This window comes from Thamnophis sirtalis, unplaced genomic scaffold, assembly GCF_051295495.1.
Source record: "Thamnophis sirtalis isolate CommonGarterSnake01/CBP01778 unplaced genomic scaffold, rThaSir2_p1.2 scaffold_2, whole genome shotgun sequence".
Classification (NCBI taxonomy): domain Eukaryota; kingdom Metazoa; phylum Chordata; class Lepidosauria; order Squamata; family Natricidae; genus Thamnophis; species Thamnophis sirtalis.
This window is the reverse complement of record NW_028261382.1, coordinates 69,817,562-69,843,710: the sequence shown is the minus strand read 5'-3', so window position 1 is coordinate 69,843,710 and position 26,149 is coordinate 69,817,562. Positions and strand designations below refer to the sequence as shown.

The 26,149-nt window shown below is 47.2% G+C and overlaps 1 protein-coding gene across 1 annotated transcript in view; it reads left to right on the top strand.

The window, feature by feature from the left end:
• The window catches only part of SLC4A5 (solute carrier family 4 member 5), a 104,740-nt gene that overhangs the window by 39,293 nt on the left and 39,298 nt on the right, over window positions 1–26,149 (top strand). Inside the window, exons 5-14 of the mRNA XM_087705962.1 lie at window positions 1,739–1,899; window positions 4,917–5,069; window positions 6,472–6,567; window positions 9,726–9,781; window positions 13,161–13,318; window positions 14,048–14,135; window positions 14,782–14,936; window positions 16,384–16,524; window positions 17,197–17,371; window positions 17,760–17,893. Coding sequence (XP_087562088.1) covers window positions 1,739–1,899; window positions 4,917–5,069; window positions 6,472–6,567; window positions 9,726–9,781; window positions 13,161–13,318; window positions 14,048–14,135; window positions 14,782–14,936; window positions 16,384–16,524; window positions 17,197–17,371; window positions 17,760–17,893 — 1,317 coding nt within the window. The remainder of the gene's footprint in view (window positions 1–1,738; window positions 1,900–4,916; window positions 5,070–6,471; window positions 6,568–9,725; window positions 9,782–13,160; window positions 13,319–14,047; window positions 14,136–14,781; window positions 14,937–16,383; window positions 16,525–17,196; window positions 17,372–17,759; window positions 17,894–26,149) is intronic.

Below are 26,149 nucleotides of genomic sequence, written 5' to 3'. Positions count from 1 at the left end.
TCCGCGTGGTTGCCAGTCGACATTGACCGGCAGATGGAACTCGGAGGAGGCCTAATCTATGGGATCTAATTGGTCGAGTGGAGGTAATTGGCAGTAGGCGGTCTCTCAAGTACCCAGATCCACTACCATGAAGGGCTTTGTAGGTGATAAGTAGCACCTTGAAGCGTACCCGGAGATTGACAGGTAGCCAGTGCAGCTCGCGGAGGATAGATGTTATGTGGGTGAAACGAGGTGCACCCACAATCGCTCGCGCGGCCGCATTCTGGACTAGCTGAAGTCGCCGAATACTCTTCAAGGGCAGCCCCATGTAGAGCACATTGCAATACTCCAGCCTAGAGGTCACAAGGACATGAGTGACTGTTGTGAGAGCCTCCCGGTTCAGGTAGGGGCGCAACTGGTGCACCAGGCAAACCTGGGCAAATGCCACCCTGGTCACAGCTGACAAATGGTGTTCAAAAGTCAGCTGTGGATCCAGGAGGACTCCCAAGTTGCGGACCCTGTCTGAGGGGCATAGTATTTGGCCCCCCAGCCTGAGAGATGGAATACTTGCCGAATTAGTGGGAGGGAAACACAACAGCCACTCGGTCTTATCTGGGTTGAGCACAAGCTTGTTAGCCCTCATCCAGTCCCTAACAGTTTCAAGGCCCTGGTTCATCATGTCCACCGCTTCATTGAGTTGGCACGGGGCGGACAGATACAGCTGAGTATCGTCCGCATACTGGTGGTATTTTATCCCGTGCCGCCGAATGATCTCGCCCAGCGGTTTCATGTAGATGTTAAAAAGTAGGGGGGGCAGGACCGAACCCTGCGGCACCCCATATGTTAGGGGCCTAGGGGTCGATCTCTGCCCTCCGACTAACACCGACTGCGACCTGTCCGAGAGGTAAGAGGAGAACCACCGTAAAACAGTGGTTGTTTTAGTTCAGCTCCAATTGTGTCATGGTTGGTTTAGTGCAACATGAACCAGCTCTTAGCCCAGCATAACAGAGAGGTTAGCTTTTCAAACTCCCATTGTTAGGTTCATTTTGCCTGGAGGTGAAGGGTTTTGGCATGGAATAAATCCCTTCTCCATCACATAATTGCTATATTTCCCTTGCTGCATGCAGACTGATGAAAGGGGATTTGCTCTAATCCCAATGACCAGGTATTTCCTCTTCCTGACATGTAAAAGATAGGAGATCCGTGACGGGCAGAACTTTATTTCTCTTTGTCTCTAAAGAAAATGTCTTTTCTTCCCAGAACTTGGTGTTACTTCCATTGTAGCTTCCTTCCTAAGCTTTTAAAATACAGAACACAGAATAGCAGAGTTGGAAAGGCCCTAAGCTTTACCCACAACTCCAAGAGGCAAGCTCTTCATGGACTAATTGTTCCTTATTTCCAAGTTGGGTCTCTCTTTAACAAGCTTCCACCGTCACTTCTTCTCCTACCCTCAGGAACATAAGAGAAAAACCCCTCAGCTCTGTGAGTGGCCCTCAAGTACTGGAATTAGAGCTGCTACAGTTGTTCTAATTTTATTATAAGGTTACATGAACTGAAACTTCCAGGCTTGAAAGTGCATCTGTCTTCCCTTCTCCTTTTATCCTAAGAAACCAGGGAGGGTTCCTTCTGGAACGTTTGCCGTCTCCCTTTTCCTTCAGCTGTCTCTTATCTTACCATTGTCCAGTCTACGTCTCTGGTCACCCAGGTCATTCCCACGGACCATTTCATGTGGCAAAAAGATGCTCTTTCTTTGTTTCAGATGGATTAAGTTTGAAGAGAAGGTGGAAGAAGGAGGGGAGCGATGGAGTAAACCTCATGTATCAACTCTGACTTTGCATAGCTTGTTTGAACTGCGCACTTGCCTACAGATGGGAACCATCCTGTTAGATCTTGATGGCTACTTCCTCCCACAAATCATAGGTAAGGTAAGATCTGCAAAGATTTGAAATGAAAGGCTCAACCCATCCAAACCCCGCTTCATTAAATTACAAGGGCCTGCCAAAGTGCTTTCCAAGAGTACTATGACATATGGGAGTCAGGTGCAGAGAATGCTCTGTCAGTCTTATTGAGAGCTCAGGTGTTAAGGGTGTCATTTGAAGACCTCTGTGTCCATGATGATAGGAATGCTCTCTGTGTGATGACCTATTCATGTGCAGAAGTCATGGCTTCAGGAGCATGGGGTATGTTGTAATGCCTGCATCCTTGTAAGGATGATTGTCACAATCCTTCTGTATTCATATCCAATGCTTCCAAAGACATTAGAGTCCTGCTTAATCTGGGGCATATGGGGTTCAACCGGGGTTTAACAAGTGCATAACCTTCTTAGACGATCTATAAAGTCCCTTCCAGCTCAGGAAATTCCTAGGATCCAGGGCTATCATCCTCATCGCTGCCTGGCAGAATTCTTTGGAGGATACACTTATTTCTAGCACATGTTGTAGGTCTGTGACCATTATTGCCTTACAGGATCCTATTGGAGGGCAATCCACATCTTACACCAGAGTCACATGGTAGCTCTTTTAATACACGGATGGGACTGAAAGTGGCAGAAGAGATAGGATGGTCCTGCTGGTCATGATGGCCTGAGCCGCTACAGCCTTCGTCTTGCCCTGTTCTTTTAATGACTTGTTATCTACATGCTTGACTTGCTATTCTGTCCATACATGTGACTGAACACGGGTTTAAAGCCTCACTGTGATGGGGAAAGCTCCACAAGTTTTACACCTGGCTGTGAACACACTGATTTTGGACCTCCTTCTAGAATGTAAAAAGAGGAGAGGTGGGTGGTTGGGAGAATGCGGTGGGAGGGAGGAAACAAGGCAGGAGAAATCCACAAACTCCAGCTTCCTTGCATAGAGTTTTCGAAGACTTAAAGGTATCTGTCAGCCTCTGTTTTGCTGCTTGCTTTCGGCTGCCATTGAAACGGGGAGGGGGGCATAGTATTTGGGTGGGGGAGTGTTCAGTGCAGGAGTGACTGTAAAAAGGGAGTTGTTCTCACCATCTACTGCGCATATTGCAGAGAGAGGATTTGCCAACAAGGCCAACTGTCCGGCATACCAGCCTGATGATGCTTTTTGAAGATGTCTCCCATATGACACCTATGGGGTGTACAGCTTGGACTATGGGATGTGGTTACCAAGGGGAGGGGGTTGAGTCACATATTGATATCTATGATTATGCATGCTTTTGCCTCAGATCTTGCTTTGCCTAGCTACTATCTACTCATGACTAGTAAAAGTACTCTTAATTCTGCAAAATGAAGTTGAGTGGTTTCTTTCTTGGTTATTGAGGGAGGCCGCCATGACAGTATCATTTCATTCTAGTGCCTGAATCAAATCATAGGAAAAGTTGAAAGACCCTCAAGCTAGCATTTGCTGTTATCATACATACCCTGTATAACAATATGGCATTCAAAATTTGCAGTCTTTATTTGAGCATGAAGATATTAGATAAGATCATATTCTCAATCCAATTTTTACATAAATAGTGAGCTGATATGTTTCAATAACATTCAGGGTGAGCATCTTTAAGGAGTTCATCTATCCACTTGCTCTCATGTTGTGGCTCATTCAGTTTTTAGCAACCATTTTTCAGGACCCTCTTGATGCCTCGTGGACACAAGGACAAGCACGCATGGTCTCTCTTGGGACCGTGGTGTGGTCCATACAGTAGTTCAGTTGTGATTAAGAAAATTCCCCTTTCTAACAGGACTTGCATTTCTAACATTAATTGAGAAATATTAGACCGTGGAAATGAGCCATCCTGAAAAAAATTCCAGCACTTAGATTACCTCCTTCCCACTCACTTTTAGTGCCATATTATAGATAGGACCCCCCCCACCCCCCACAAGCCAGCATATACTGAATGTGGAGGACAATCAGACCTTCCCAAAGTTCACGGTAATGAAACTATAGCATACAGCATCTACAATGTCTCTTATACAACCCGAGGTCCTTAATTTTGGCATTTTACTTTGGGCTCAGCCATTTATGCTCCAAGAAAATGTACAGGATGAAATCATCGTAGAATCCTAGGGCTGGAAAGGACTTTGGAGGTCTTGTTTGCTCAACGCAGGAGACCTTATACCACCTGGACAAATAGTTGTACAAAGTTTTCTAGCAAACCTCCAACAATGGAGCACCTTCAAGCTGTTCCTTTGGTTGATTATTCTCACTGTCAGGTTTCTTTAGTTTGAGGCTGGATCTCCCTTTGATGAGCTTGGAACCATTTCTTCTTCTCCTGTCCCTAGGTGCTATGGAGAACAAATTCGCCCCCTCTTTCCTATGACAGCCTTCAAGTATTAGAAGATAGTTATTGTGTTACCCCTAAACCTTCTCCATTAGGCTAAACATAGCTAATTTCCTTAACTATTCATCATATAATTTGGCTTCAAGATTACTTATCATCTTTGTTGCAACTGTACCAGCTGTAACTTTTGAAAGTTTTTCAGGGGTAGCCTTATGGTGCCTTACTGGATTTTCCTCTCATGGATTTGAGTTCATTGATGTATGCATTTTGTGTTATCATCATCTGATATCATAGTTATGTTTTTATATAACTTTTAAGTCAATAACTGAAGACATTTGAAAAAGCATGTAGCTTTTACTTTACTGCTCGTTCGGAGATTGAAAAATATCTTGATGAATTGTGTTGGGCAACCGTTTGCAGTCTCTGAGTAGCAAGCCAGCGTCGTCCCCAGAAGGCGCCTTGAAAGACATGGGCAGAATGCCTTCATTTCAGCAGCAGTTCAGGAGAGACATGGGTTCTTACCAGTTCGGACTCCTCAAATCTCCTCAAAGAAAAATTAGCATGGAGAAAATAATTAAGTCTATTACCTTGAATCCATCTGGTCTGGAAATTCAAGAGTCATCCAGGACTGACAAAAGTTGGGAATATTTTGCCTGGACATCATCAATAATATAATCTATGTTTTCCAGATAATGTCATTGAAAAACAAATAGAAGATGGCCTTCTAAAGCCAGAGCTGCGAGATAAAATAAGCTATGTGCTGCTGAGAAAGCACCGACATCAGATGAAGAAATCCATTCACCGATCCTTGGCAGATATTGGCAAATCTGTCTCAAGCATAAGTGAGTGAAATTACCAGAGTACCATTTTTGGCAAAGCAGGGAAGAAGTGGCAGCTAAAGGGAAGTCTTGAGTTTCTGCTTATGGGCTTCTGCTTATGGGCTTCTTTTGCTGCCACAAATTTTGCTGTCCTAAAGGACAGCAAAAATGGGGAGGTGATATGGCTCTGATCAATACTGGGTAAAAAGTAAAAAAAAAGATTTTTGGGCAGCATCCAAAAAAGCTAATACAATCCCTGGTTGTATAAGAGGCATAGAATCAAAATCATGTGAAATATTACTACCACTTTATAAAGCCTTAGTAAGGCCTCATCTGGAATCCTGTATCCATTTGGTCACCATATTACAAAAAAGATGTTGAGACTTTGGAAAAAATGCAAAGAAGAATAAATAAGATGATTAAAAAACAGTTTCAGGATTTGGGTATGGCTAGTCTAGAGAAAAGAAGGACTAGGGGTGATATGATAGCAGTATTCCAATACTTGCGGGGCTGCCCCAAAGAAGATGGGTCAACTTATTTTCCAAAGCACCGGAGGGGCAGGATAATAAACAATGATTTTAAATTAATCAAGAAGAGAAGCAACCTGGAATTAAGGAGAAACTATCTAACAGTGGGGACAATTAACCAGTGGAACTGCTTTTCTGTCAGACGTTGTGTGGGCTCCATCACTGGGAGGTTTTAAGAAGAGACTAGGCAGTTATTTGTCTGAAATGGTATAGGGCCGTGAAGGTGAACCTATGGCACACATGCCACAGGTGGCACACAGAGCCATTTGTTAGGGCATGCCAGACATTACGCTTTCAGCTCCAGAGCACATGTGCATGATGGCCAGCTGATTTTGGCCTTCTTTTTTGGATGTTTTTTGCCGTTTTTGGGAACGGACTTCTGGTTGCACGTTGGGCCATTTTCCGCACTCTGGAGGCTTCAGGAACGGTGACTTCCAGATTGCCCATAGGGGCGTTTTTCGTCCTCCAGAGCCTTCAGGAGGCTTCCTTAAAGCCTTCGGAGGGTGAAAAATGGTCCTACAGACAAACCAGAAGTCACCATTCCTGAACTTCCAGATTGCTCGTATGGCCATTCAGGAAGCTCCTGAAGCCTCTGGAGTGCCTCTGGGGGGGCCGGGCAGGGGAGGCTGTTGTCACCCTCCCCCAGCTCCTAGAAAGCCTCTGGAGCCGGGGGGGGGGGCAAGAAAAGCACGCCAAAAACAGGGGGAGTGCTGGTCATGCGTGCATGGGCATGGGGTGGTGCACATAGCATTATGGGTGTGGCATGCCCGTGCAGTGTTTCTTCAGTGGTTTGGGCTCTAGCTTGGTACCAAAAGTCCAATGTTTCACTAGCTGATCATATTTATTGAAGCTGTGGGCTATGATAGGTTCATCCTCATTATGTTTCTGCCTGCCAACAGATCGTAGCCCTGTCCAGAGTCCAGCTACAGGAGCTGGCTTTTATCGTTCTTCTGAAGACCTCAGAATAAGACAAAACTCAACTTATGGAAGATTACGTAAGTTTCATGTTAGTTCTGCTGTTACAGATCAAATACTATAGGAGGAACTATTTATTTCCTCATCACCTGATATAATAATGGAAAGTATTGAACAGATGGAGTTGAAGTAGCACCAAATCCAAGGGTAGTGATTGATGCAGAGCAGGGGTGAAATGCTACCGGTTCGCCTGAACCAGTAGTAAAAATGTTACTGATTCGCCCAAACTAATAGTAAAAAGAAATGAACTACAAACTTTCAGATGATCAGCTGTGATGCACGATTTATATTAGCTAGAAAGCAGGATTTCCTTTTTTCTAGCTAATCTAAATCATGTGGTACCCCCTCGCTGTTCACTTACCTTACTTTTTTGAAGCTCTGTGCATGCGCAGGAGGTTCTGCGCATTTGTGGAGGTGGTGCTTGCAAAGGTAAGTGGATTTCACCCTTGATGCAGAGGTAAGTAAACTAGGAAATCATTTAGAATTTTGAGAGCATAGTTTGGTGCATTTAAAAAATGTCCATACTAGCCACGACTGGTCATAAAACATCTATTTCATCAAAATAAGGAACCAGTTCAACACCAATGACATGAAAGTGCCCTAATATATCTTCATGGTAAGCTGCCCCGTGTCATGGTGAACTGAAAGATGAACCGAATGTAAATTGAATGAATTAATAAAAAGAAGAAAGAAAACAAACAATGAAACAAAGAAACAAAGATCATTTCACGAGAAGCAAAATATCCAAAGGCAGTGAGTGTGGGTGTGTCTTCAGCACACGACAATAAAACCAAACTGATAAACACACACACACAAACACACGCACGGACACACATTGTGATGGAAATCTTGTTCTTATCTACTTGTGTCCCAACATCTGATGCAAGTCATAGGCATCACCTCAACATGTTTTTCACTTAACCCACAGTGGCTCTTACCCCTACAGATGCCATCTACCTGGATCTTCCTGAGCTGAAAAGAGAATGACATTCAATTGCTGACAGTTTTCCCCCCAGCAAAAATGCCCAGCTCTAAGATGCTCCTCTCCTAGATTTTCTATGTTATTAATACTTTTTCTATTGTCCTATATTTTTACCCCAACTTTATTTGAGGGATTTTTATCAATACTTTGAATATTTGTTTTTCAAATTTCCTAATTAAAAAGTTCTCATCTTTCTTCAAATATAATACTGACAAATATAATACCGAAAGGAAAACAGCACCTTCGTGAGCTAAAAGTCCCATCATCAAAGCAACAGCTTGCTCCCAGCTGAGTCAAGGGAGGGACCCAGTCAGGACTGAATTTCCACCTGCTGGTTAATGGGAGATGACTGGACTTCTCTAACTTTGTAGTCCAGACATGTTGGGACTGCAACTTTTGCATCTCATTTGGAAACTAAGGACCCAGAGTATGGAGGAAGAATGGAGAGGCCAATCAAGCACAGTAATCCCACAGTCATTGAACCAGGTTTTGGTGCTTTTGGCAAAAGTTGCTCTCATCAGAAAAGAGGAGTTTGGACCAAGGAGCAACAGGACTTTGGACCACTATGCTTTTATTAAGACCAGGATCAACGCAGCCGTCTACCAGGAGATTTTGGAGCCCTTCATGCTTCCTTCCATAGATGAGATTTATGGGGATGTTGACTTTTGAGACTACAGGTTAGGTTAGGTTAGGTTTATTGGTTTTGTATGCCGCCCACTCCCGAAGGACTCCGGGCGGCTCACAATAAACAGGGGAGGGAATAAATAAGACAATACAAACAATTTTAAAATCCACAACAGTCACAATTAAGACAGCCCCCAGCCTGCCGGAACAGCCAGGACTTAGTAGCTTTACGGAAGGCCGGGAGGGTAGTAAGGGTCTGGATCTCGACGGGGAGCTCGTTCCAGAGGACCGGAGCAGCAACAGAGAAGGCTCTCCCCCGGGGGGTTGCCAACCAGCATTGGCTGGCAGATGGAACCTGGAGAAGGCCAAGCCTGTGCGATCGAATTGGTCTTTACAGCTAGTCCAGAATGCAGCCGCGCAAGCGATATTGGGTGTACCGAGATACACCCATATTACACCTGTCCTCTGCAAGCTGCACTGGCTGCCAATTGGTCTCCGGATGCAATTCAAGGTGTTGATTATTACCTTTAAAGCCCTACATGGCTTAGGACCAGCCTATTTGCGAGACCACCTACTGCCATACACCTCCCAACAGCCGATAAGATCCCACAGGGTTGGCCTCCTTCGGATACCGTCAGCCGGACAGTGTTGGCCCCCGGAGGAGAGCCTTCTTTGTGGCTGCTCCGACACTGTGGAATCAGCTACTCCCAGAGGTCCGACCCTTACCCACTCTCATGGCCTTCAGGAAAGCTGTTAAAACCTGGCTGTTCCGGCAGGCCTGGGGCTGTTGACCTTAGTGTTAAGGTCCAGTCCTGATTGGAACGTATGTGTGTTGTGAATTTTAAACTATTTTCTACTTATTTTGCTTTTCTTTTTTTTTCTTCTTCGCTGTAAGCCACCCGGAGTCCTCCGGGATTGGGCGGCCTATAAATTTAATAAATGAAATGAAATGAATGAATGACTTCATTTTCCAGCTGCCCACACTGCCAAAAGCACCAAAACCCTGTTCAATGACTGTGGGATTACTGTGATTGATGGGCCAGCAAACCCACCTGACCTGAACCCCATAGAGAATCTATGGGGCATTGCCAAGAGAAAGATGAGAGACATGAGACTGAACAATGCAGAAGAGCTGAAGGCCGCTATTGAAGCATCCTGGTCTTCCATAACACCTCAGCAGTGCCACAGGCTTCCATGCCATGCCGCATTGAGGCAGTAATTGGTGCAAAAGGGGCCCAAAACCAAGTACTGAATATATATGCATGCTTATACTTTTCAGAGGTCTGATATTGTTCTATGTACAATCCTTGTTTTATTGATTGCATGTAATATTCTAATTTTCTGAGATGGTGGATTTGAGGTTTTTATGAGCTGTATGCCATAATCATCACAATTATCACAAATCACAGCTTGAACTATCTTGCTTTGCATGTAATGTCTATCTCATATATTAGTTTCCCCTTTTAAGTTGCATTACTGAAATAAATGAACTTTTGCACGATATTCTAATTTTTTGAGTTTCACCTGTAAATACTTTAAATAAATAAACAAATGTACCTTTTCCTCCTTTAGGCCACACACAAAGCCGAAGTATGAATGACATCACGGACACTCCAAGCACTGCCCAGGTAGGAGTCTGCCAGGCGCTTCTCTTCTAGATATTTCCAGGTTGGCCCCGGGGCAGGAGGAGGTGGAGGGCTATCTAATGGGCAGCTGCTCCCTGGCTGGGTACCTGGCACTGCTGTCTTTGCCTGCTCAGTAGCTTTTGTGCCCATGGGGACGCCAGCCACCCTCCCCCCTTTCAGAAATTTCAGAAGAGGCCACTGCCGTTCACTGTTTTCGACTGAGGGAAGGGGTTTCGGAATCAAGCATTGTTTTATCTAGATATGATTGCTCTCTTACTGTGTGATCTGAGTTCATTTAAAAGGTCTGAATGCACTCCCGGATCTTCTGTAGCTGATGGGGGGGAGGGGGGAGGACCGGAATCCAGGGCTTCTTGTCCTTCGTCCAACATCTTTACCCCAGACTGCTTGTCTCCCAGTTTCCTCTCTTCATGCCTTAATCACCATACCAAACTGGCTCTTTTAATATTAACATATGATACTGTTTATGCATATGTATATCTGCAGATAATAATGATATAACATAGTAACATTAACAATCAGTAATTAGTAGAATTAGTAATATCAACAATATTATATTTGGTATGTGTTGCTTTGTAATATTTGGTAATATTTTAGTAATGTAATAATACAATATTCTATTATTACCTTATATAGTATTATAATTGTTAAAAATAAATCCTATAGAATACCAAGACTTATTCTTGGTTTCCTAATAATAAAAAGTCCCTTCCAACAGTGGGGGCTTCCTCTGACCAGCCAGCTGGCTCTGCTGCTCCACAGCTGTCACCTGAGGGCACTCCGACCAAGTGCGGCCCTCGAGCACAGAGGAAGGCCTGGCTGGGGTTTGCTTCAGGAACAAAAGCGTCTCTGGCAGAATCTGGAAGTGAAGTGAGGAGAGGAGTGAAAAGACTGATTATCATGGAAAGTTGGAGGGGGGCGAAATGGAAAGTTGGAGGGGGGCGAAAGAAAGGGTGTATGGAGGGTCGAAGAGGTACATTGGGTTTCTATTTGGGGGGGTATTGTTGACAAGAGGAATGGCTGTGTTTATTGTTTAATGTTATATGGCCCCGGTTATGCACAGTATATATGTGACTGTACGAAATGAAAATGGAAAATAAAAACACATTTACAGAAAAAAAAAGACAAAAAAAAAAGACTGATTAGCCTTGAATCCCTGAGTGGAGAGCAGATCCTCTCTAAACCTCCCATGGCTCATCTAGCAGTTTCTGAGGGAAGCACAGGAGTCTGGTGAGATTCCTGTCAACAGGCAAATAGCAATAAACGTGCGGTTTGATCAGTTCCCTGTGTCGTTCTCGTTCCTTTCCCATGTTCTCATCTCATCCATGCCATTCAGTAGCTTTGTATTCAGTTATGGCAACCACACAGTCATTGTCCAGCATGAGCCCAACAATTGGAAGCATGATGGGTAGATCCCCAAGAAGTCAGATCTCCTTAAAGAATATTCCTTTGAGTTCCAACCAAAAAGTGTATGTCCTTGGAGGAGATACTATGAAAGTAAATCAAGGCTTCAGCTGGTGTTATTATGATAGTAAAAGGCTAACTTTCTGTTCAGGTGATATCAGGGAGAAACAGCTTTGTTTGCTAGCTTGCTGTAACTTGTAGGAACCTGTAATGACGTTTGCTACGGCATGCCTCTCCACAAATCTATATACCACTAAAACTCTTGTTGTGACCTTTTCCTGGGCAAAATAGGTCAATGGTTTTTCAACCAAAGTACCTCAAATGGGCAAACGTTCAAAATGCATCCAAAATCCAGGACCCCTGACTCACAAGGAAATGAAATGTAGGGAAGTTGTGGCTGATTCGCTGCTACTGGCTGCTGTTGCACAGCTGTGCAGCTGCTGTGGTCATGAGAGGCCAGTGAGAGGAGGACAAGGCCAGAGCCAGAGACACGCTCCAAAGGGCAGATGGTGGCAACAGACCTGACAGAGCTGGTAGCCAGTTGGAAGCCAGGCGGGGAATGCTGAAGTTTACCCAATACAGAGCCGAGAAGATGGCAATGGCCTGAAAGCCGAATCCAGGGCCCCTCCAGAGACCAAGGGGAACAACGGGCCTCCTCCAGGAAGAAGCTTACGGAGGATTTGGGAGGGTACAAGAGCACAAGGACCTCAAGGTGACCGTGGGTTGAGCCAATCATCTTTTTTTCCAAAATCCTGGAAAAGAAAAGCAGCAGCTTTGTGAGCATCTAGAAATGAAAAGATTACCAGAAATTACCATATGAGCCTTATTGACTTCACTGACAACATGAATAAATGACTGGATTAGGGAAATGCTGTGGATCTCCTTCACTTGGACTTCAGTAAGCCGTTTGAAACAGACCACAGCCTATTTCTCTCCTGATGCGTTTTCCTGCTATACTTTCACGCTGGTGTCTTCCCATGCCAAGAGGGAAGAGCCGAGGGCTGCGGCCCTTTATCCTTCCGCCCTCGACTCTTCGACAGGCTGTTTCACCAACAGTGAAGTAAGACGGACACCCACACCCACGGCATGGCCTTCAAGCAGAAGCTTACTGCAGGGTCTTCCTTACAGGTAGTCCTCAACTTACAATTATTCATTTAGTGACCGTTGCAATGGCACTGAAAAGAATGACTTTCAATCACATATATGTCCATTGCAGCATCCCCATGGTCACATCATCAAGTTCAGATTCTTGGCAACTGGCATTTATCTATGATCTGTGGTCACGTGATCACCTTTTGCAACCTCCTAACAAGCAAAGTCAATGAATTGAAGCCGGATTCACTTAATGCATGCAGTCATTATCTTAACAACTATGGCAAGAAAGGTCATAAAATAGGGTAAAACTTACTTAACTGTCTTGCTTAGCCATTAAAATTTTGGGCTCCATTTTGGTCATAAGTCAAGAACTACCTGTACTTGCATAATGTCTACAAGGCAAATAATCCTTAGTTTAAAAGCCAGCAGCATGTGTTTTCTAATTATTATTTTTCTTTTATTGGGCTACTTTTCTGTTGGGCTGCTTGTCCCCCCAGGGTCCACCAATGCACCCTTTCATCTTTGTTCCAATTACCTGAAGTGGCAATATCGGGGTGGATGCAGAAGGAAAGCATTTAAAAAGACATTGCCATAAATAGCCAAGGTACCTTCAATTAGAAATTTGGATAGGCCTCTATGTTTTACTCTAAAATTGGACACCTCTCATACACAACTCAGAATATGGAAGAAACTAGCTTTGCATGCCATAACTGAGTGTTTCCCAAACAGTTCCCACTAATATTCTAATCCTCTATTCTAAATTTCAGGAGAAAAGGTGTCAATTGAAATGCCTCTTTCCCCCGGACTGTGCTGGTTAGAGGCATGTCGAGACAAATCAGAAGAGAAATATTTTTTTTCTCTCCAGCTTAGAAACAAATTCATGAAGAAGATCCCCAAAAATGCCGAAGCCTCAAATGTCCTGGTAGGAGAAGTGGATTTCCTGGACAAGCCTTTTGTAGCCTTTGTCCGGCTTATACAGTCTACCATATTGGGTGGGATGACAGAAGTGCCTATTCCGACCAGGTAGGTCAATCGTCAGAAACCCTCTGCACCTTCCTCCAGGGTAAAAGACAGGAACAGGGCTTTGACTCGAGGGCATTTCCCATCTTTACCCTTTCATTTCTATTCCTATATTTCTACCCAAGTCCACTCGGAGTTACTGAAAATGATGCCTGAAGGGACGATTCATTTGTTAGATCTTTTTTCATTGTATGCAAAACAACCCATAAATACTGGATTAATACTTGCTTTAACAGTCTTCTAAATTCGCTCATTTTTGTGGAGAATACAGTATGAGTGTTCTCCCTCTCAAAACTTCCAAACCATTATTAAAATTTCATCCACTAATTTAACAGACGACTCTGCTAATAGTCTCTATTCTGTTCAGAATTCTTCTCCTTCCTTCCCAGAATCACAGGTTTCTAGTCTTTTTATTTGATTTAAAATTACATTTCAGGCATGAGGAGAGAAATCTCAGGTATTCCTTGTGGTGTAACATGGCACAAGTCTCTGACTTGCTCTACTTGTGAATGATCACGATGTTGACATGTGCCTATTCAAATGAAAAGAGTAGAATCAGCTTTTAGCTAATGGTCATAGCAGGGCAGGTCATATTCTGTCCTCTTCAATGCTGTGATACTTTTCTTAGCTATTTAAAGGGCCAGGCATTCTCTCCTGCAGGAGCTTGTTATCTGGGAGCAGTGTTGAGCTGGTTTGCAAATGCTCATATCATGGTTTGCTTTCCTTCACCAGATTCCTGTTTATACTCCTGGGTCCTTCTGGAAAAGCAAAATCCTACAATGAAATTGGCCGAGCCATTGCTACCCTTCTGGTAGATGACGTAAGTCAGTTTTGCAGGCCTTTGCCATCTGCCCCTATTCATTTATTGGTGCACGGCTTCTAGTACAATACAATAGCAGAGTTGGAAGGAACCTTGGAGGTCTTCCAGTCCAGTCCCCTGCCTAGGCAAGAAACCCTATACCATTTCAGACAAATAGCTATCCAACATCTTCTTAAAGACTTCCAGTGTTGGGGCATTCACAACTTCTGGAGGCAAGCTGTTCCACTGATTAATTGTTCTAACTGTCAGGAAATTTCTCCTCAGTTCTAAGTTGCTTCTCTCCTTGATCAGTTTCCACCCATTGCTTCTTGTTCTACCCTCAGGTGCCTTAGAGAATAGTTTGACTCCCTCTTCTTTGTGGCAACCCCTGAGATATTGGAAGACTGCTATCATGTCTCCCCTAGTCCTTCTTTTCATTAAACTAGACATATCCAGTTCCTGCAACCGTTCTTCATAGATTCCATTCTTCATAGATTCTTCATACATTCCAATAGTTACTCAGTTGGAATGTTTTCTCATTAATGCATTCAGTACTGTGCTTAAATACAATACAAGAAGTGAAGAACTAAGCACGATTGTACATGGGAGATTGGCTGATCTCTCCACCATGGCTTCCTAGCTAATGACTCTTCCTTTTCGTATGCAGCTATTCAGTGATGTAGCCTACAAAGCAAGAGACAGAGAAGATCTGATAGCAGGACTAGACGAGTTTTTGGATGAAGTCACAGTCCTTCCTCCTGGCGGGTGGGATCCAAAGGTTCGGATAGAACCACCCAAAAAAGTGCCCTCTGCAGAGAAGAGGTAAGTGGGTTCCTTTGTCCAAGGGAGCCTCATTCCATCTTAATATCAGGAGGAAAGGACCTCTTTTGGGATTAATCCTGGTTTTTACATAGATTAAAAATATGAGCAAATAAATCACATACATACATGATTTATACATGGAAAAAGTTGAACTACAGCATTAATGCCATCTTAATGTAAAAATGCATCTAGCCTGGTCTATTTACATTGTATCAAAACAGGACCAGCTGATCTTTAACGTTTGGTCTAGTCTAGTGGTTAAGGGGCAATGTTAGAAAACAAGAGACCAAGCCCTGGGTCAGACCTGTCTCCCCAAACAATAATTTAGGAAAGCAGACTCTCGACTCCAATTGAATGAATTGGACTTTGAATAAAGATTGCAGGAAGGTGAAGCTGCAGGAAGGTGGTACAAATCTTCGATACAAAGAGCCAAACCCAATTCTTCTCCTCAATGTCCGGTCCATTTCCACCCTATCCAGGACCACCACAATGTTGTAGGTTGTTTAGGCTGCTGGAATTTCACAAACGGCCCTGAAGGTGCCTAGCTTAACTGGTACAAGCAGCTCTGGTCTTCTTCACAAGTAAGCTCCCCCTCCCCATTTCCCACTATGAGATACACAGGTGTGGATTGCCTCAAATGCCTCCCCCGTCCCTTCCCCTTTGATGGCAGGATGCCAGCAAGATGCCAGGCTGACAATGGAGGTCCTGACACCCGGCCTCATAGCTATGAGAACCAGTTGAGTAGCTTCAACCAAGGCAGTGGTGAGTGGCCAAGCCTGGGTCCCCCATATGATGACCACCATTGCCTCCCCCTCCCCCTCCTCAGGCTGCTCCAGGCGAGGGGTGAGCGCTGCACAGGCCCAGAAAAGTGCTTTCTCTCCTTGCCGCATCATATGTGACTGAAGGAGTGTAGACCACAGTGCAGAGTTGGCCCAACTTGGCCTCTCCTGCCTTCGTTCGCCCTGAGTCTCTCGGGAATAGGGCGGCATACAAATTGAATAAACCTTAACCTTGAATAAACCACTTATTTATATTTGATTTCTAATTTCCAATTGAACTGTAGTTCAACTTTTTCCAGAATTGATAGGTGTATGTATTTTGTTTTCTCATATTTTTAGATCTATGTACAAACCAGGATGGACCAGAGAGGCACAGCCAAAGGGCTGGATGTGGCCCAGGGCCCATAAAATGCCCAGATCTGGACTAGAGGAAAAGAGGCTCAAATTCTGTAGAATTTGGTGGGTGACATTGGACCGATCATGGTCCTTCTACCTCATCTGTTTGAGGAGGAGGAGGAGGGGAAAGGGATTCTGTAGGTTGCCTTGAGCTCTTAGAGGAAAAGTGATAGAAATCTAATAAATATCTGCCTTCAACTGGCCCCAACTTGTATTACAGGAGCTCATTTGTATCCTTCGTGTACTAATATTTCATGTCATTTTCTTCCTAGAAAATCTGTGTTTTCTCTGAGCGAAGCAACCCAGATGAACGGGGCAGTTGGAGGAGCAGCAGGGGGTGGGGGTGGGGGCAACGAAGATGATGATCTTCCTGCTGTCCATGAAATTGGGGAAGAGCTGATCTGGACTGGACGGTGAGAAAAATGTCTCTGCAATCAGGTGGCAGCAGTGAAGAAAAAAACCCTGCTGTTTGGGTAGAGAGAAGCATTGAATTGCTGGAGAAGAAAGATTTGGCCTACCATTCTGCCTTTCCATATTTAGAAAGGAGGTTTCTGCTTAAGCCCCTGGAAGACGAGCTTTCCACCCTCACCACTCTACCCCCAGCTCTTTCTGCCTGGCCAGTGCAGAAACCTGGATGGGAAAAATCAGCTTTGGCATCTACTTTAGAGAAGGGCAAGTGAGGACTCAGCCCCTCACTCTTTCTCTCTCTATCCCTGCTTCCAATGGGATTGATACAAACTGTGGTAATTCGGCCACCACCAGGTGACGTGAATGTTAGCCAGTGGGCATCATGCAGCATTGGCCCTTTCCCTGTCCTTTTGTGCGCAGAACCTTCAGGAAGCTTGCCCCTCACTTAGCAGGGCAAGATCCAGGAGGGCCAATTAAAGATGGTCAATGAGGTTATGGGAGCTCAGGGAAATCTGCAAGGAAGGGAATGATGTTGCCATCAGCAGCAGAATAGTGTGTGGCTAGAAAATCTTGCCAAGGGGAAGTGAGTTCAGGAGTAAAGCTGGGCGCTCTGGACACCGAATGGGAAGAAGCCCTTCAGTGCCAAGAGAGCACAGGTGGCCCTGCTTCCTTTTCAGGTTCTGCGGGGGGATGTATTTGGATCTGAAGAGGAAGCTGCCCTGGTTCTTCAGCGACTTCTATGATGGCTTCCATATCCAGTCAATCTCTGCTGTGCTCTTCATCTACCTGGGCTGCATCGCCAATGCCATTACATTTGGTGGCTTGTTGGGGGACGCTACTGACAACTACCAGGCAAGTTCAGGCCAGCCCCCCAAACATCCCCCCCCCAATGTCTCTCCATTAGCATTGGAGAATCTGTACTATTTTGGCCCTTGACGTCCCAAGGCCTGAGCAGCCAGGAACAAGGAGGCTTTGGCACTTCTGTGCCCGCTTCAGGTCTGCTTTGCAGAGTTGGCTGAGGTTTGAATATGCAATCTGAAAGTCACAGCTAGTCTGCTCCCAAGGCTGGCCCTTCGGTGTGGCTGGAACCCAAGGCAGGAGCACCGAGGGCTCCCATGGGGCAGCCTCCCTGTCCGCAGATATGGGAAAGTGGCCAGGGGGGGGGACCAGAATTCAGGAGGCCTGCCGTGAATGGTCCTCCTTTTTGAAGGGACTCAGGCGGTGCTGTTTCTCCCCCCAGGGCGTCATGGAGAGCTTCCTGGGAACTGCCATTGCGGGCGCCGCCTTCTGCTTGCTGGCAGGGCAGCCCCTCATCATCCTGAGCAGCACAGGGCCCATCCTCATCTTTGAGAAGCTGCTCTATGATTTCAGCAAGTAAGTGGGGGCCTCTTGGGCGGCTTCAGAACCCCCCCTCTGGCTGATATGGGGGTGGAAGTGGGGGCAGCCGGAGGTTCCCCTTTCCAACTGGGGGCTTTGTCCTCTCAGGCTTTGGGCCTCACACAAGCCCTCCCAGACACAATTCCTCCTTCTTCCCTTTGCCTCTTGGGCCGTATGAGCTCAGGAAAGAAAATGGAATTAGCCCAAGAAACTAGAAATGAACAAGGCGATTATGGGTAGTCCTCAACTTACAGCAGTTCATTTAGTGACCGTTCAAAGTTACAATGGTATTGAAACAAGTGACTTATGACCATTTTCACACTTATGACCATTGCAGCATCCATATGGTCACATAATCGAAATTGATGCTTGGCAACTGGCTCATATTTATGACAGTCACAGTGTCCCGGGGTCACGTGATCCCCTTTTGCGACCTTCTGACAAGCAAAGTAAGTGGAGAAGTCAGATTCACTTAGCAACCGTGTCACTAACTTAACAACTGCGATGATCTGGGTAGACTAATTCACTTAACAACTGGAGGAAGAAAAGTGGGGCAAAATTCACGTAACAAATGTTTCCCAGGAACATAAAGTTTGAGCCCAATTATGGTTGTAAGTCGAGGACTACCTGTACTAGAAGCCAGCGTGAGTTTGCTAAAAAAAGAGCCTGTTGCAGCTCAAGTGCTGGCTCACATATCAGTGATTGTCCACTAGGATTCCCAACTCAGCACTTGAGCTGCAGCTGCCCAAAAAGCCAGTCTGCTTTTAGGCTGCATCAAGTATCGCATAAAGATCATGAGAAGTGAGAATACCATTTTATACCACACTGGTGAGTCTACTGCATCCAGTTCTGGTCACCAGGATAGAAAAATGATGCTTAGAAAGATTACAGAAACGTTCTGGAGGCTAAACTGTTAGGATGAATGGTTAAGAGAACTAGATATGTTCTTTTAACAAAGAGAAGAATTAGGGCTGACATGTCGGCTGTCACAGTGGTTGAGGGGCTGTCACAGAGAAGAGGAGCTTCACTTACTCTCCAAAGCACCTAAAGGCAGGACAAGAAGCAGTGAATGGAAGATTATTAGGGATCCTACCTAGAATTAAGAAGGAATTTCCTGGCAATGAGAACAATTACTTGTTGGTTTGAGCTGCAATTCTGTTTTGTTTACATGACCAAGTATCGTGGTATCTATATTCCTAATATAGTTTCCTCAATAGTACAAATTGATTTTCCAAAATCTACATTTTTCTTACTCTTGGCATTGGTTTGACTGCTGAATTGAAAACACATGAATTTTCATACTGTTTTGTGACATTTGTCTGGATTGCAGTTTCAAACATTCTAAATGACCGTTGACTTACCTGAACGGTCCTTCTATGTGTGCTGCGAGGGGAATCCAAGCATGGGTTAACTTTGTCCATTAGCCTAGAGACTGAGTTACGTAATTGTTGACCACATCTCCTCTGACTGGATGGTTCAGTTTTGTATGAAGGTCAGCTGAATCAAGAGGTGAAACAAATGTCACTGAAGGCGGTAGCCAATAAGGTAAGTAATCAAACAATGTCAATAGTCAAGAGACCGGTAGCTATAGTAGTGAAACAAGGACAGACTTTAGTGCCCGGACCAGCCGAAGCCGAGGGCGGGTTTGGATTCCCCTCGCAACGCACATAGAAGGTAAGTCAGGTCAGGTAGTCAACGGTCATTCTTCTGTAGAGCCAAGGTGGCACAGTGGTTAAATGCAGCACTGCAGGCTACTGCTAGATCAGCAGGTCAGCGGTTCAAATCTCACCGGCTCAGGGTTGACTCAGCCTTCCATCCTTCCGAGGTGGGTAAAATGAGGACCCAGATTGTTGGGGGCAATATGCTGACTCTCTGTAAACCGCTTAGAGAGGCCTGAAAGGCCTATGAAGCGGTATATAAGTCTACTGCTATTGCTATTGCTATTGCTATTCTGTGTGCTGCTTGGGAAATCCAAGCATGGGACATGCCAAAGCAATAAAAGTCAAGGGCGGGAGCTAGGCTGGTCAGGGTCCCCAGGAGGAGAGAGCACCCTCTGCAAGACTCGCCGCCCAAAGGAGGCCTCAGCCGAGGTATACATGTCCACTTTGTAATGTCTGATAAAGGTGATGATCAGGTCGCCGCCCTGCAAATGTCTTCCACTGATGCCTGTGTTGCCCAGGCCACACCAGGAGTGTGGTAGCCGCACTCCTGGTGGAATGGGAGTGATGTGTCTGGGAACCGGCCGGTAGTGATCGTCATAGGAAAGGGCGATGCATGCCTTCAACCAGCGGCCAATGGTATGTGAAGATACCTTCTATCCCATGGATGATGGCTGAAAGGAGACAAACAGTGCCTCTGATCTCCTGAACGTCGCAGTGCGTTTCACATAGCGGCGAAGTGTCCTGCCAACATCAAGGTGATGCCACTGACGTTCCTGTGACGGGCGCGGGCAGAAGTCCTGGAGGATGAGCTCCTGCGCCCTGTGAACCAAGTGTTGATTTTCAGTAGGAAGGCCGGGTCCAACCGCAGGACGACTCTGTTAGGGTGAAAGATACAGAGATCCGTGCGAACTGACAGTGCTGCCAGTTCTGACACCCTCCTGGCAGATGTAATGGCCACCAAGAAGACAGTCTTGAAGGTCAGCAACCTGAGACTGATCTTGTGAATGGGCTCGAATGGCGTAGTCGTGAGGGCTTTGAGTACCAGGGACAAGTCCCAGGTAGGGTAGCGATGTATAACTGGACCCCTGATGTTCGTTGCGCTCTTCAGGAATGAGCGGACTCTTGGGTGCTGCATCAGTGAACGGCCCTGGTCGCCGCCAATCACTGTTGATAAGGCTGCGACTTGGCGGTGAAGCGTACTGGGCGCCAGGCCCTTGTCTAAGCCCATCTGCGAAAACTCCAATACCTGTGGTACAGATGCCCTGACTGGGTCAGCGGTAGCTGTCCAACACCACCTGCAGAAGGCCTGCCAGGTGGCCTCGTAAATACAAGTCGTGGATGGGCATCGCACTGCCTGAATCATGCCAATGACTTTATTTGAAAAATGTAGTCTAGTCAAGATAGCCCACTCACGTGTCACATGGCTAACTGCAGCAGCTGAGGGTTCGGGTGAATGAGAGCCCCCTGAGAGAGGTGAATCTGGCCGTCCGGGATTCTCCAAGGACGTGAGACCGACAGATGCACAAGGTCAGTGTACCAAGGGCGACATGACCACATTGGTGCGATCAGGAGGACCTCCGCCTGCTCCGCTAGGATTTTCTGAATGACAAGCAGGATGATCGGTAGAGGTGATTTTGTGATTGTGATTTATTATTTATAGGCTGCCCTTTTCCCTGAGGGGACTCAGGGCGGCTTACAATTTGTGGGGAGGGGAATACAAGACAAGACATGAGACAATACATAAGTAAAAATAGAACACCACATTCATTCATCATTCGGGTGGGGACGGATTAGAATCTTTATCCCCAGGCCTGACGGGATAGCCAGGCCTTGAGGGCTGTGCGGAAGGTCTGGACGGTGGTGAGGGTGCGAATCTCCACGGGGAGATCGTTCCAAAGGGTCGGAGCTACTACTGAAAAGGCTCTCCTCCGCGTAGTTGCCAGTCGACACTGACTGGCGGATGGAACTCGGAGGAGGCCTAATCTGTGTGATCTAATAGGTCGTAGGGAGGTAATTGGCAGGAGGCGGTCTCTCAAGTACTCAGATCCACTACAATGGAGGGCTTTATGGGTGGTAAGTAGCACCTTGAAGAGCACCCGGAGATCAACAGGTAGCCAGCGCAGCTAGTGGAGGATAGGTGTTATGTGGGTGAACCGCGGTGCGCCCACAATCACTCGCGCGGCCGCATTCTGGACTAGCTGAAGTCGCCGGATGCTCTTCAAGGGCAGCCCCATGTAGAGCACGTTGCAGTATTCCAGCCTAGAGGTCACAAGGGCCCGAGTGACCGTTGTGAGAGCCTCCCGGTTCAGGTAGGGTCGCAACTGGCGCACCAGGCGAACCTGGGCAAATGCCCCCCTGGTCACAGCCGACAGGTGGTGGTCAAAGGTCAGCTGTGGGTCCAGGAGGACTCCCAAGTTGCGAACCCTGTCTGAGGGGTATAAAATTTGGCCCCCCAGCCTGAGTGATGGAACACTAGCCAAATTATTGGGAGGGAAACACAACAGCCACTCGGTCTTGTCCGGGTTGAGTACCAGTTTGTTAGCTCTCATCCAGTCCCTAACGGCTTCGAGACCCCGGTTCATCACGTCCACCGCTTCATTGAGTTGGCATGGGGCGGACAGATACAGCTGAGTATCGTCCGCGTATTGGTGGTATCTTATCCCGTGCCTCTGAATGATCTCGCCCAGCGGTTTCATGTAGATGTTAAATAGTAGGGGGGATAAGACCGAACCCTGCGGCACCCCATATGTTAGGGGCCTAGGGGTCGATCTCTGCCCCCCAACCAACACCGACTGCGACCTGTCCGAGAGGTAGGAGGAGAACCACTGCAAAACAGTGCCTCCCACCCCCACCTCCCGCAGTCGTCGCAGAAGGATACCATGGTCGATGGTATCGAAAGCCGCCGAGAGGTCAAGGAGAACCAGGATGGATGCATGGCCTCCATCCCTGGCTCTCCAGAGATCATCGGTCAATGCGACCAAAGCGGTTTCTGTGCTGTAACCAGGTCTGAAGCCGGACTGGAAAGGGTCAAGTTAACTAGCTTCCTCCAAGGACCGTTGAAGCTGGAAGGCCACCACCTTCTCAACAACCTTCCCAACAAAGGGGAGGTTGGAGACTGGACGGTAATTGTTAAGAACGGCTGGATCCAAAGATGGTTTCTTCAGGAGGGGTCTCACCACCGCCGCTGGTGGAAAGGCGTAAAGGAGGCCCTCTGGCTACGGGCTGCGGAGCATGTTGGTACCCTCCGCCCCCGGTGTCCAGTATCTGGTATAAAACTGTGGCAGCTGTGAGTTGTGAGGCTGAGCAAAGAGGTCCACATCAGGCTGGCCGAACCTGTGAGAGAGTTCCTGGAAAAGAGCAGGATGGAGATGCCACTCCGCTTGGTCTACGGTAGCTCTGCTCAGCGAATCCGCTTGCATGTTGGATACGCCCGAGATGTGCTCCGCTTGGACCGATAACAACCTGCTTTCTGCTCAGTGGTGGAGTCTCTCCGCTTCTATCATCAGAGACTTGGAGCGGGTGCCTCCCTGGCGTTTGACATGAGCTTTGGAGGCCATGTTGTCGGTGAGAACTTGTACATGGTTGTTCATCACCAAGTTCCGGAATTCGTGGAGGGGTAGGTGGATGGCTCGCAGCTCTAGCCAGTTGATGCTGTTCCTTAATTCCTGGTCCGTCCAGCGACCTTGAGCGACTTGGCCCAGGACATGGGCTCCCCACCTGAAGAGGCTCGCATCCGTTGTTATCACGATGCGGTCTGGCTCCTTGAAGAGGCATCCCTTGAGTAGCTTGGAGGAAGCCTACCACCGGAGAGACCATAACAGCTTGGGTGGTAGCCGGACTCTGATTTGTGAGTGACTGGTATGAGCCCTCTGGAAGGGGAGCAAAAACCATTGGAGTGGGTGAGCATGGAACCATGCCCAGGGAACAATGTCTATACAGGATAACATTTTCCCGAGTAGCTGGGAAAGAGTCGGTAGCAGTCAGGATCTTTGCGACATTATGTGACTCACCAGAATGTGCAGGCTTTGTCGCTTCTCCTGAGACAGGGACACCTCGTACCTCACTGAGTTGATGACAGTCCCGAGGTGGAGGAGTGATGTGGTTGGCTGCAGGTGGCTCTTTGGGAAATTCAGGATAAAGCCGTGTCTCTGCAAGGTGTCGATCGTGTATTGCAAGTCCTGGAGCGCTTGGTTCTGTGATGATGACAGGACTAATATGTTGTCCAGGTAACAATTGACCCTTATGGGTATCAAGCGAAGAGAATGACCGCCAGCAGCTATGACCGCCAGGAGCTATGACCGCCAGCAGCTTCGTGAAGGTCCGAGGGGCCGATGAGAAGCCGAAGGGCAGAGCCTGATATTGAAGGTGACACCCCACAAAGTAGAACCGCAGGTGCACCAGATGAATTGGTACGTGAAGGTCTTTGATGTCGACAGAGGTCAGCAGGTCGCCCTGGCGCATACAAGCTAAGATGCTTTTCAGAGATTGCATCTTAAATCTTTGGTATTTTAGGTAAAGATTGAGCCGTTTCAAGTCTAGGATGGCTCGCCATCCTCCCGAGTTCTTGGGGACTAGGATTAGGATAGAATAGAACCCTAACCTTTCCTGCCCCTTCGGTACCTCTTCTATGGCGTTGATAGATAGAAGATGTTGGATTTCGGTGTCCATTAGACGCCTTGTTACCTGACACCTGGGTACTGGGCACCTGATGAAGCGTCTCGGAGGGATGGAGAGGAATTCTAGAGTGAGACCCAGCCTCATGGTCTGGAGAGCCCAGGCGTCGGAGGTGGTCTCTGGTGAGCGAAGGCTGATAGGCATCCACCAATAGGCCCCACCTCATGAGAGTCACCGGTATCTACGAAAGGACCGTTTTTTGGCGCCACCAAATGGCCGCCAGCCCTGAGGTTGATTCTGGGTTTGTTGGTGACCCCTATCCCTGGCGCCGGAGTGGTCCTGGTTCCGATCTGCATGTAAGGTCTGTTGTACTGGGGAACATAAGGAATGATGTTGTACCCAGAGTCCCCAGCGCGAAAGGCCTGACGTAAGGCTGCTGCCTTTTGTCAGTGCATCTGTTGGTGGATAGGAACACCTTGCGCTTGTCCCTTGTCTCAATTAAGATAGGATCAAGTGCAGGACCAAATAGTGCCCCACCTTTGAAGGGGGTAAATGCTAGGCGCCATTTGGAACAAATATCTGCCTGCCAATGGCGAAGCCATAGCAGGCGACGGGACGCCACATTGGATGCTACAGCTCGAGGCACGAACTTGGCTGCATTGCAGGATGTTTGTTGACATCCTGGTGGAGGCGCATATCATCAGGGGCAAGCCTGCTCTGCAGCTGTCTAAGCCAAACCAACGAGGTTCTGTTAAAGAAGGAGGCCGCCGTGGCCGCCCGTAAGGCCCAAGCAGTGGCCTGGTGGGTCTTACGGATACCCAATTCGGCTTTACGTTCCTCCGCCTTAAGGCCCTCTGAAATTTCAGAAGGAATTAAGGCTGGTGAAGCCAAAGCCGCTACAGGTGGATTTACTGTGGGGAACTGAAGAATTCCATCCAGCTCTGGCATGAAAGTATACCGTTTCCTGTCCCCATTACTAGGTGGGGTAACAGCAGTTGGCTGCGTCCATTGTTTCTGTACAACGTCAAGAAACAATTTAGGAAAAGGAATGACATCCTGTTCCTGCACCTGCTCTGCAAACAGACGTTCCGTAGAGTCAAGCCCTACCGCCGTACTAGCCTGAGTGGCAGCTCCCCCCATGTTGGTAATGGCCTTTGCCTTGTACAAGAGGGACTTAAATAATGCTGGGCAGAACAACCCGAAAGAGGTAGGCTGGTCCTGTGCTATGCCCTCATCATCTGAAAATTCTATGTCTGCCACTTCTCCCTCCTCACCTATCACCGAATCCTCACTGTAAACTGAAGACAAAGATGATGGAGGGTCTGCCTGGGGGGTAACTAGGCAAGGTTGCCGGTCTAGGTAAATGGGCCCTGCGATGCAATTCAGCATACACGCCCTGTGAGATGGCAGTTGAAATCATTTGGTGGAGTTCTGGAGGAAGGCCGAGCTCATGGCCCTCCTCAGCTGAGGCCTGCAGCTGTAGGTGTAAACGTAGCCATGGCCCTTGCACGGGGGGCGCCTGGATCGAGGCTAAGCTGATTTCTGAAAGGCCAGAGGAGATTGGGTCCCCAGTTCCCCCTCCTCGGATGTTATTGCCTGGGGTAAAGGGAGATCAGGGACCAACCGTGGTTCCCAGGCAAGTGCAGGGAAGAAACGGAGGAAGGTCCTTGGGGAACTAGCATGGAAGGTGACCTGCTTGTGGCCCCAGAGGCCTTGGCCAAAGGCCTAGACTTATCTTTACGTTTAGCGGCCCTATCCAGCGCTGCAGACGAGGCGTGAGGCCTCTGGCTAGAGGCCCTGGTGGTGGCCCTGCCCGGCCTGGCGCTGGCTTCCACTTCATTGGTAGTAAGTGGGGAAGCATTGACAGACCCAGCAGTGCCTCCGGAGATGGACTGATCGGCCATAATCTTAACAGGGGGAGTTGAAAGGGCTCAATCTACCTGAGAGACCGCCTCCTGCCAGTTACCTCCCAGAGACC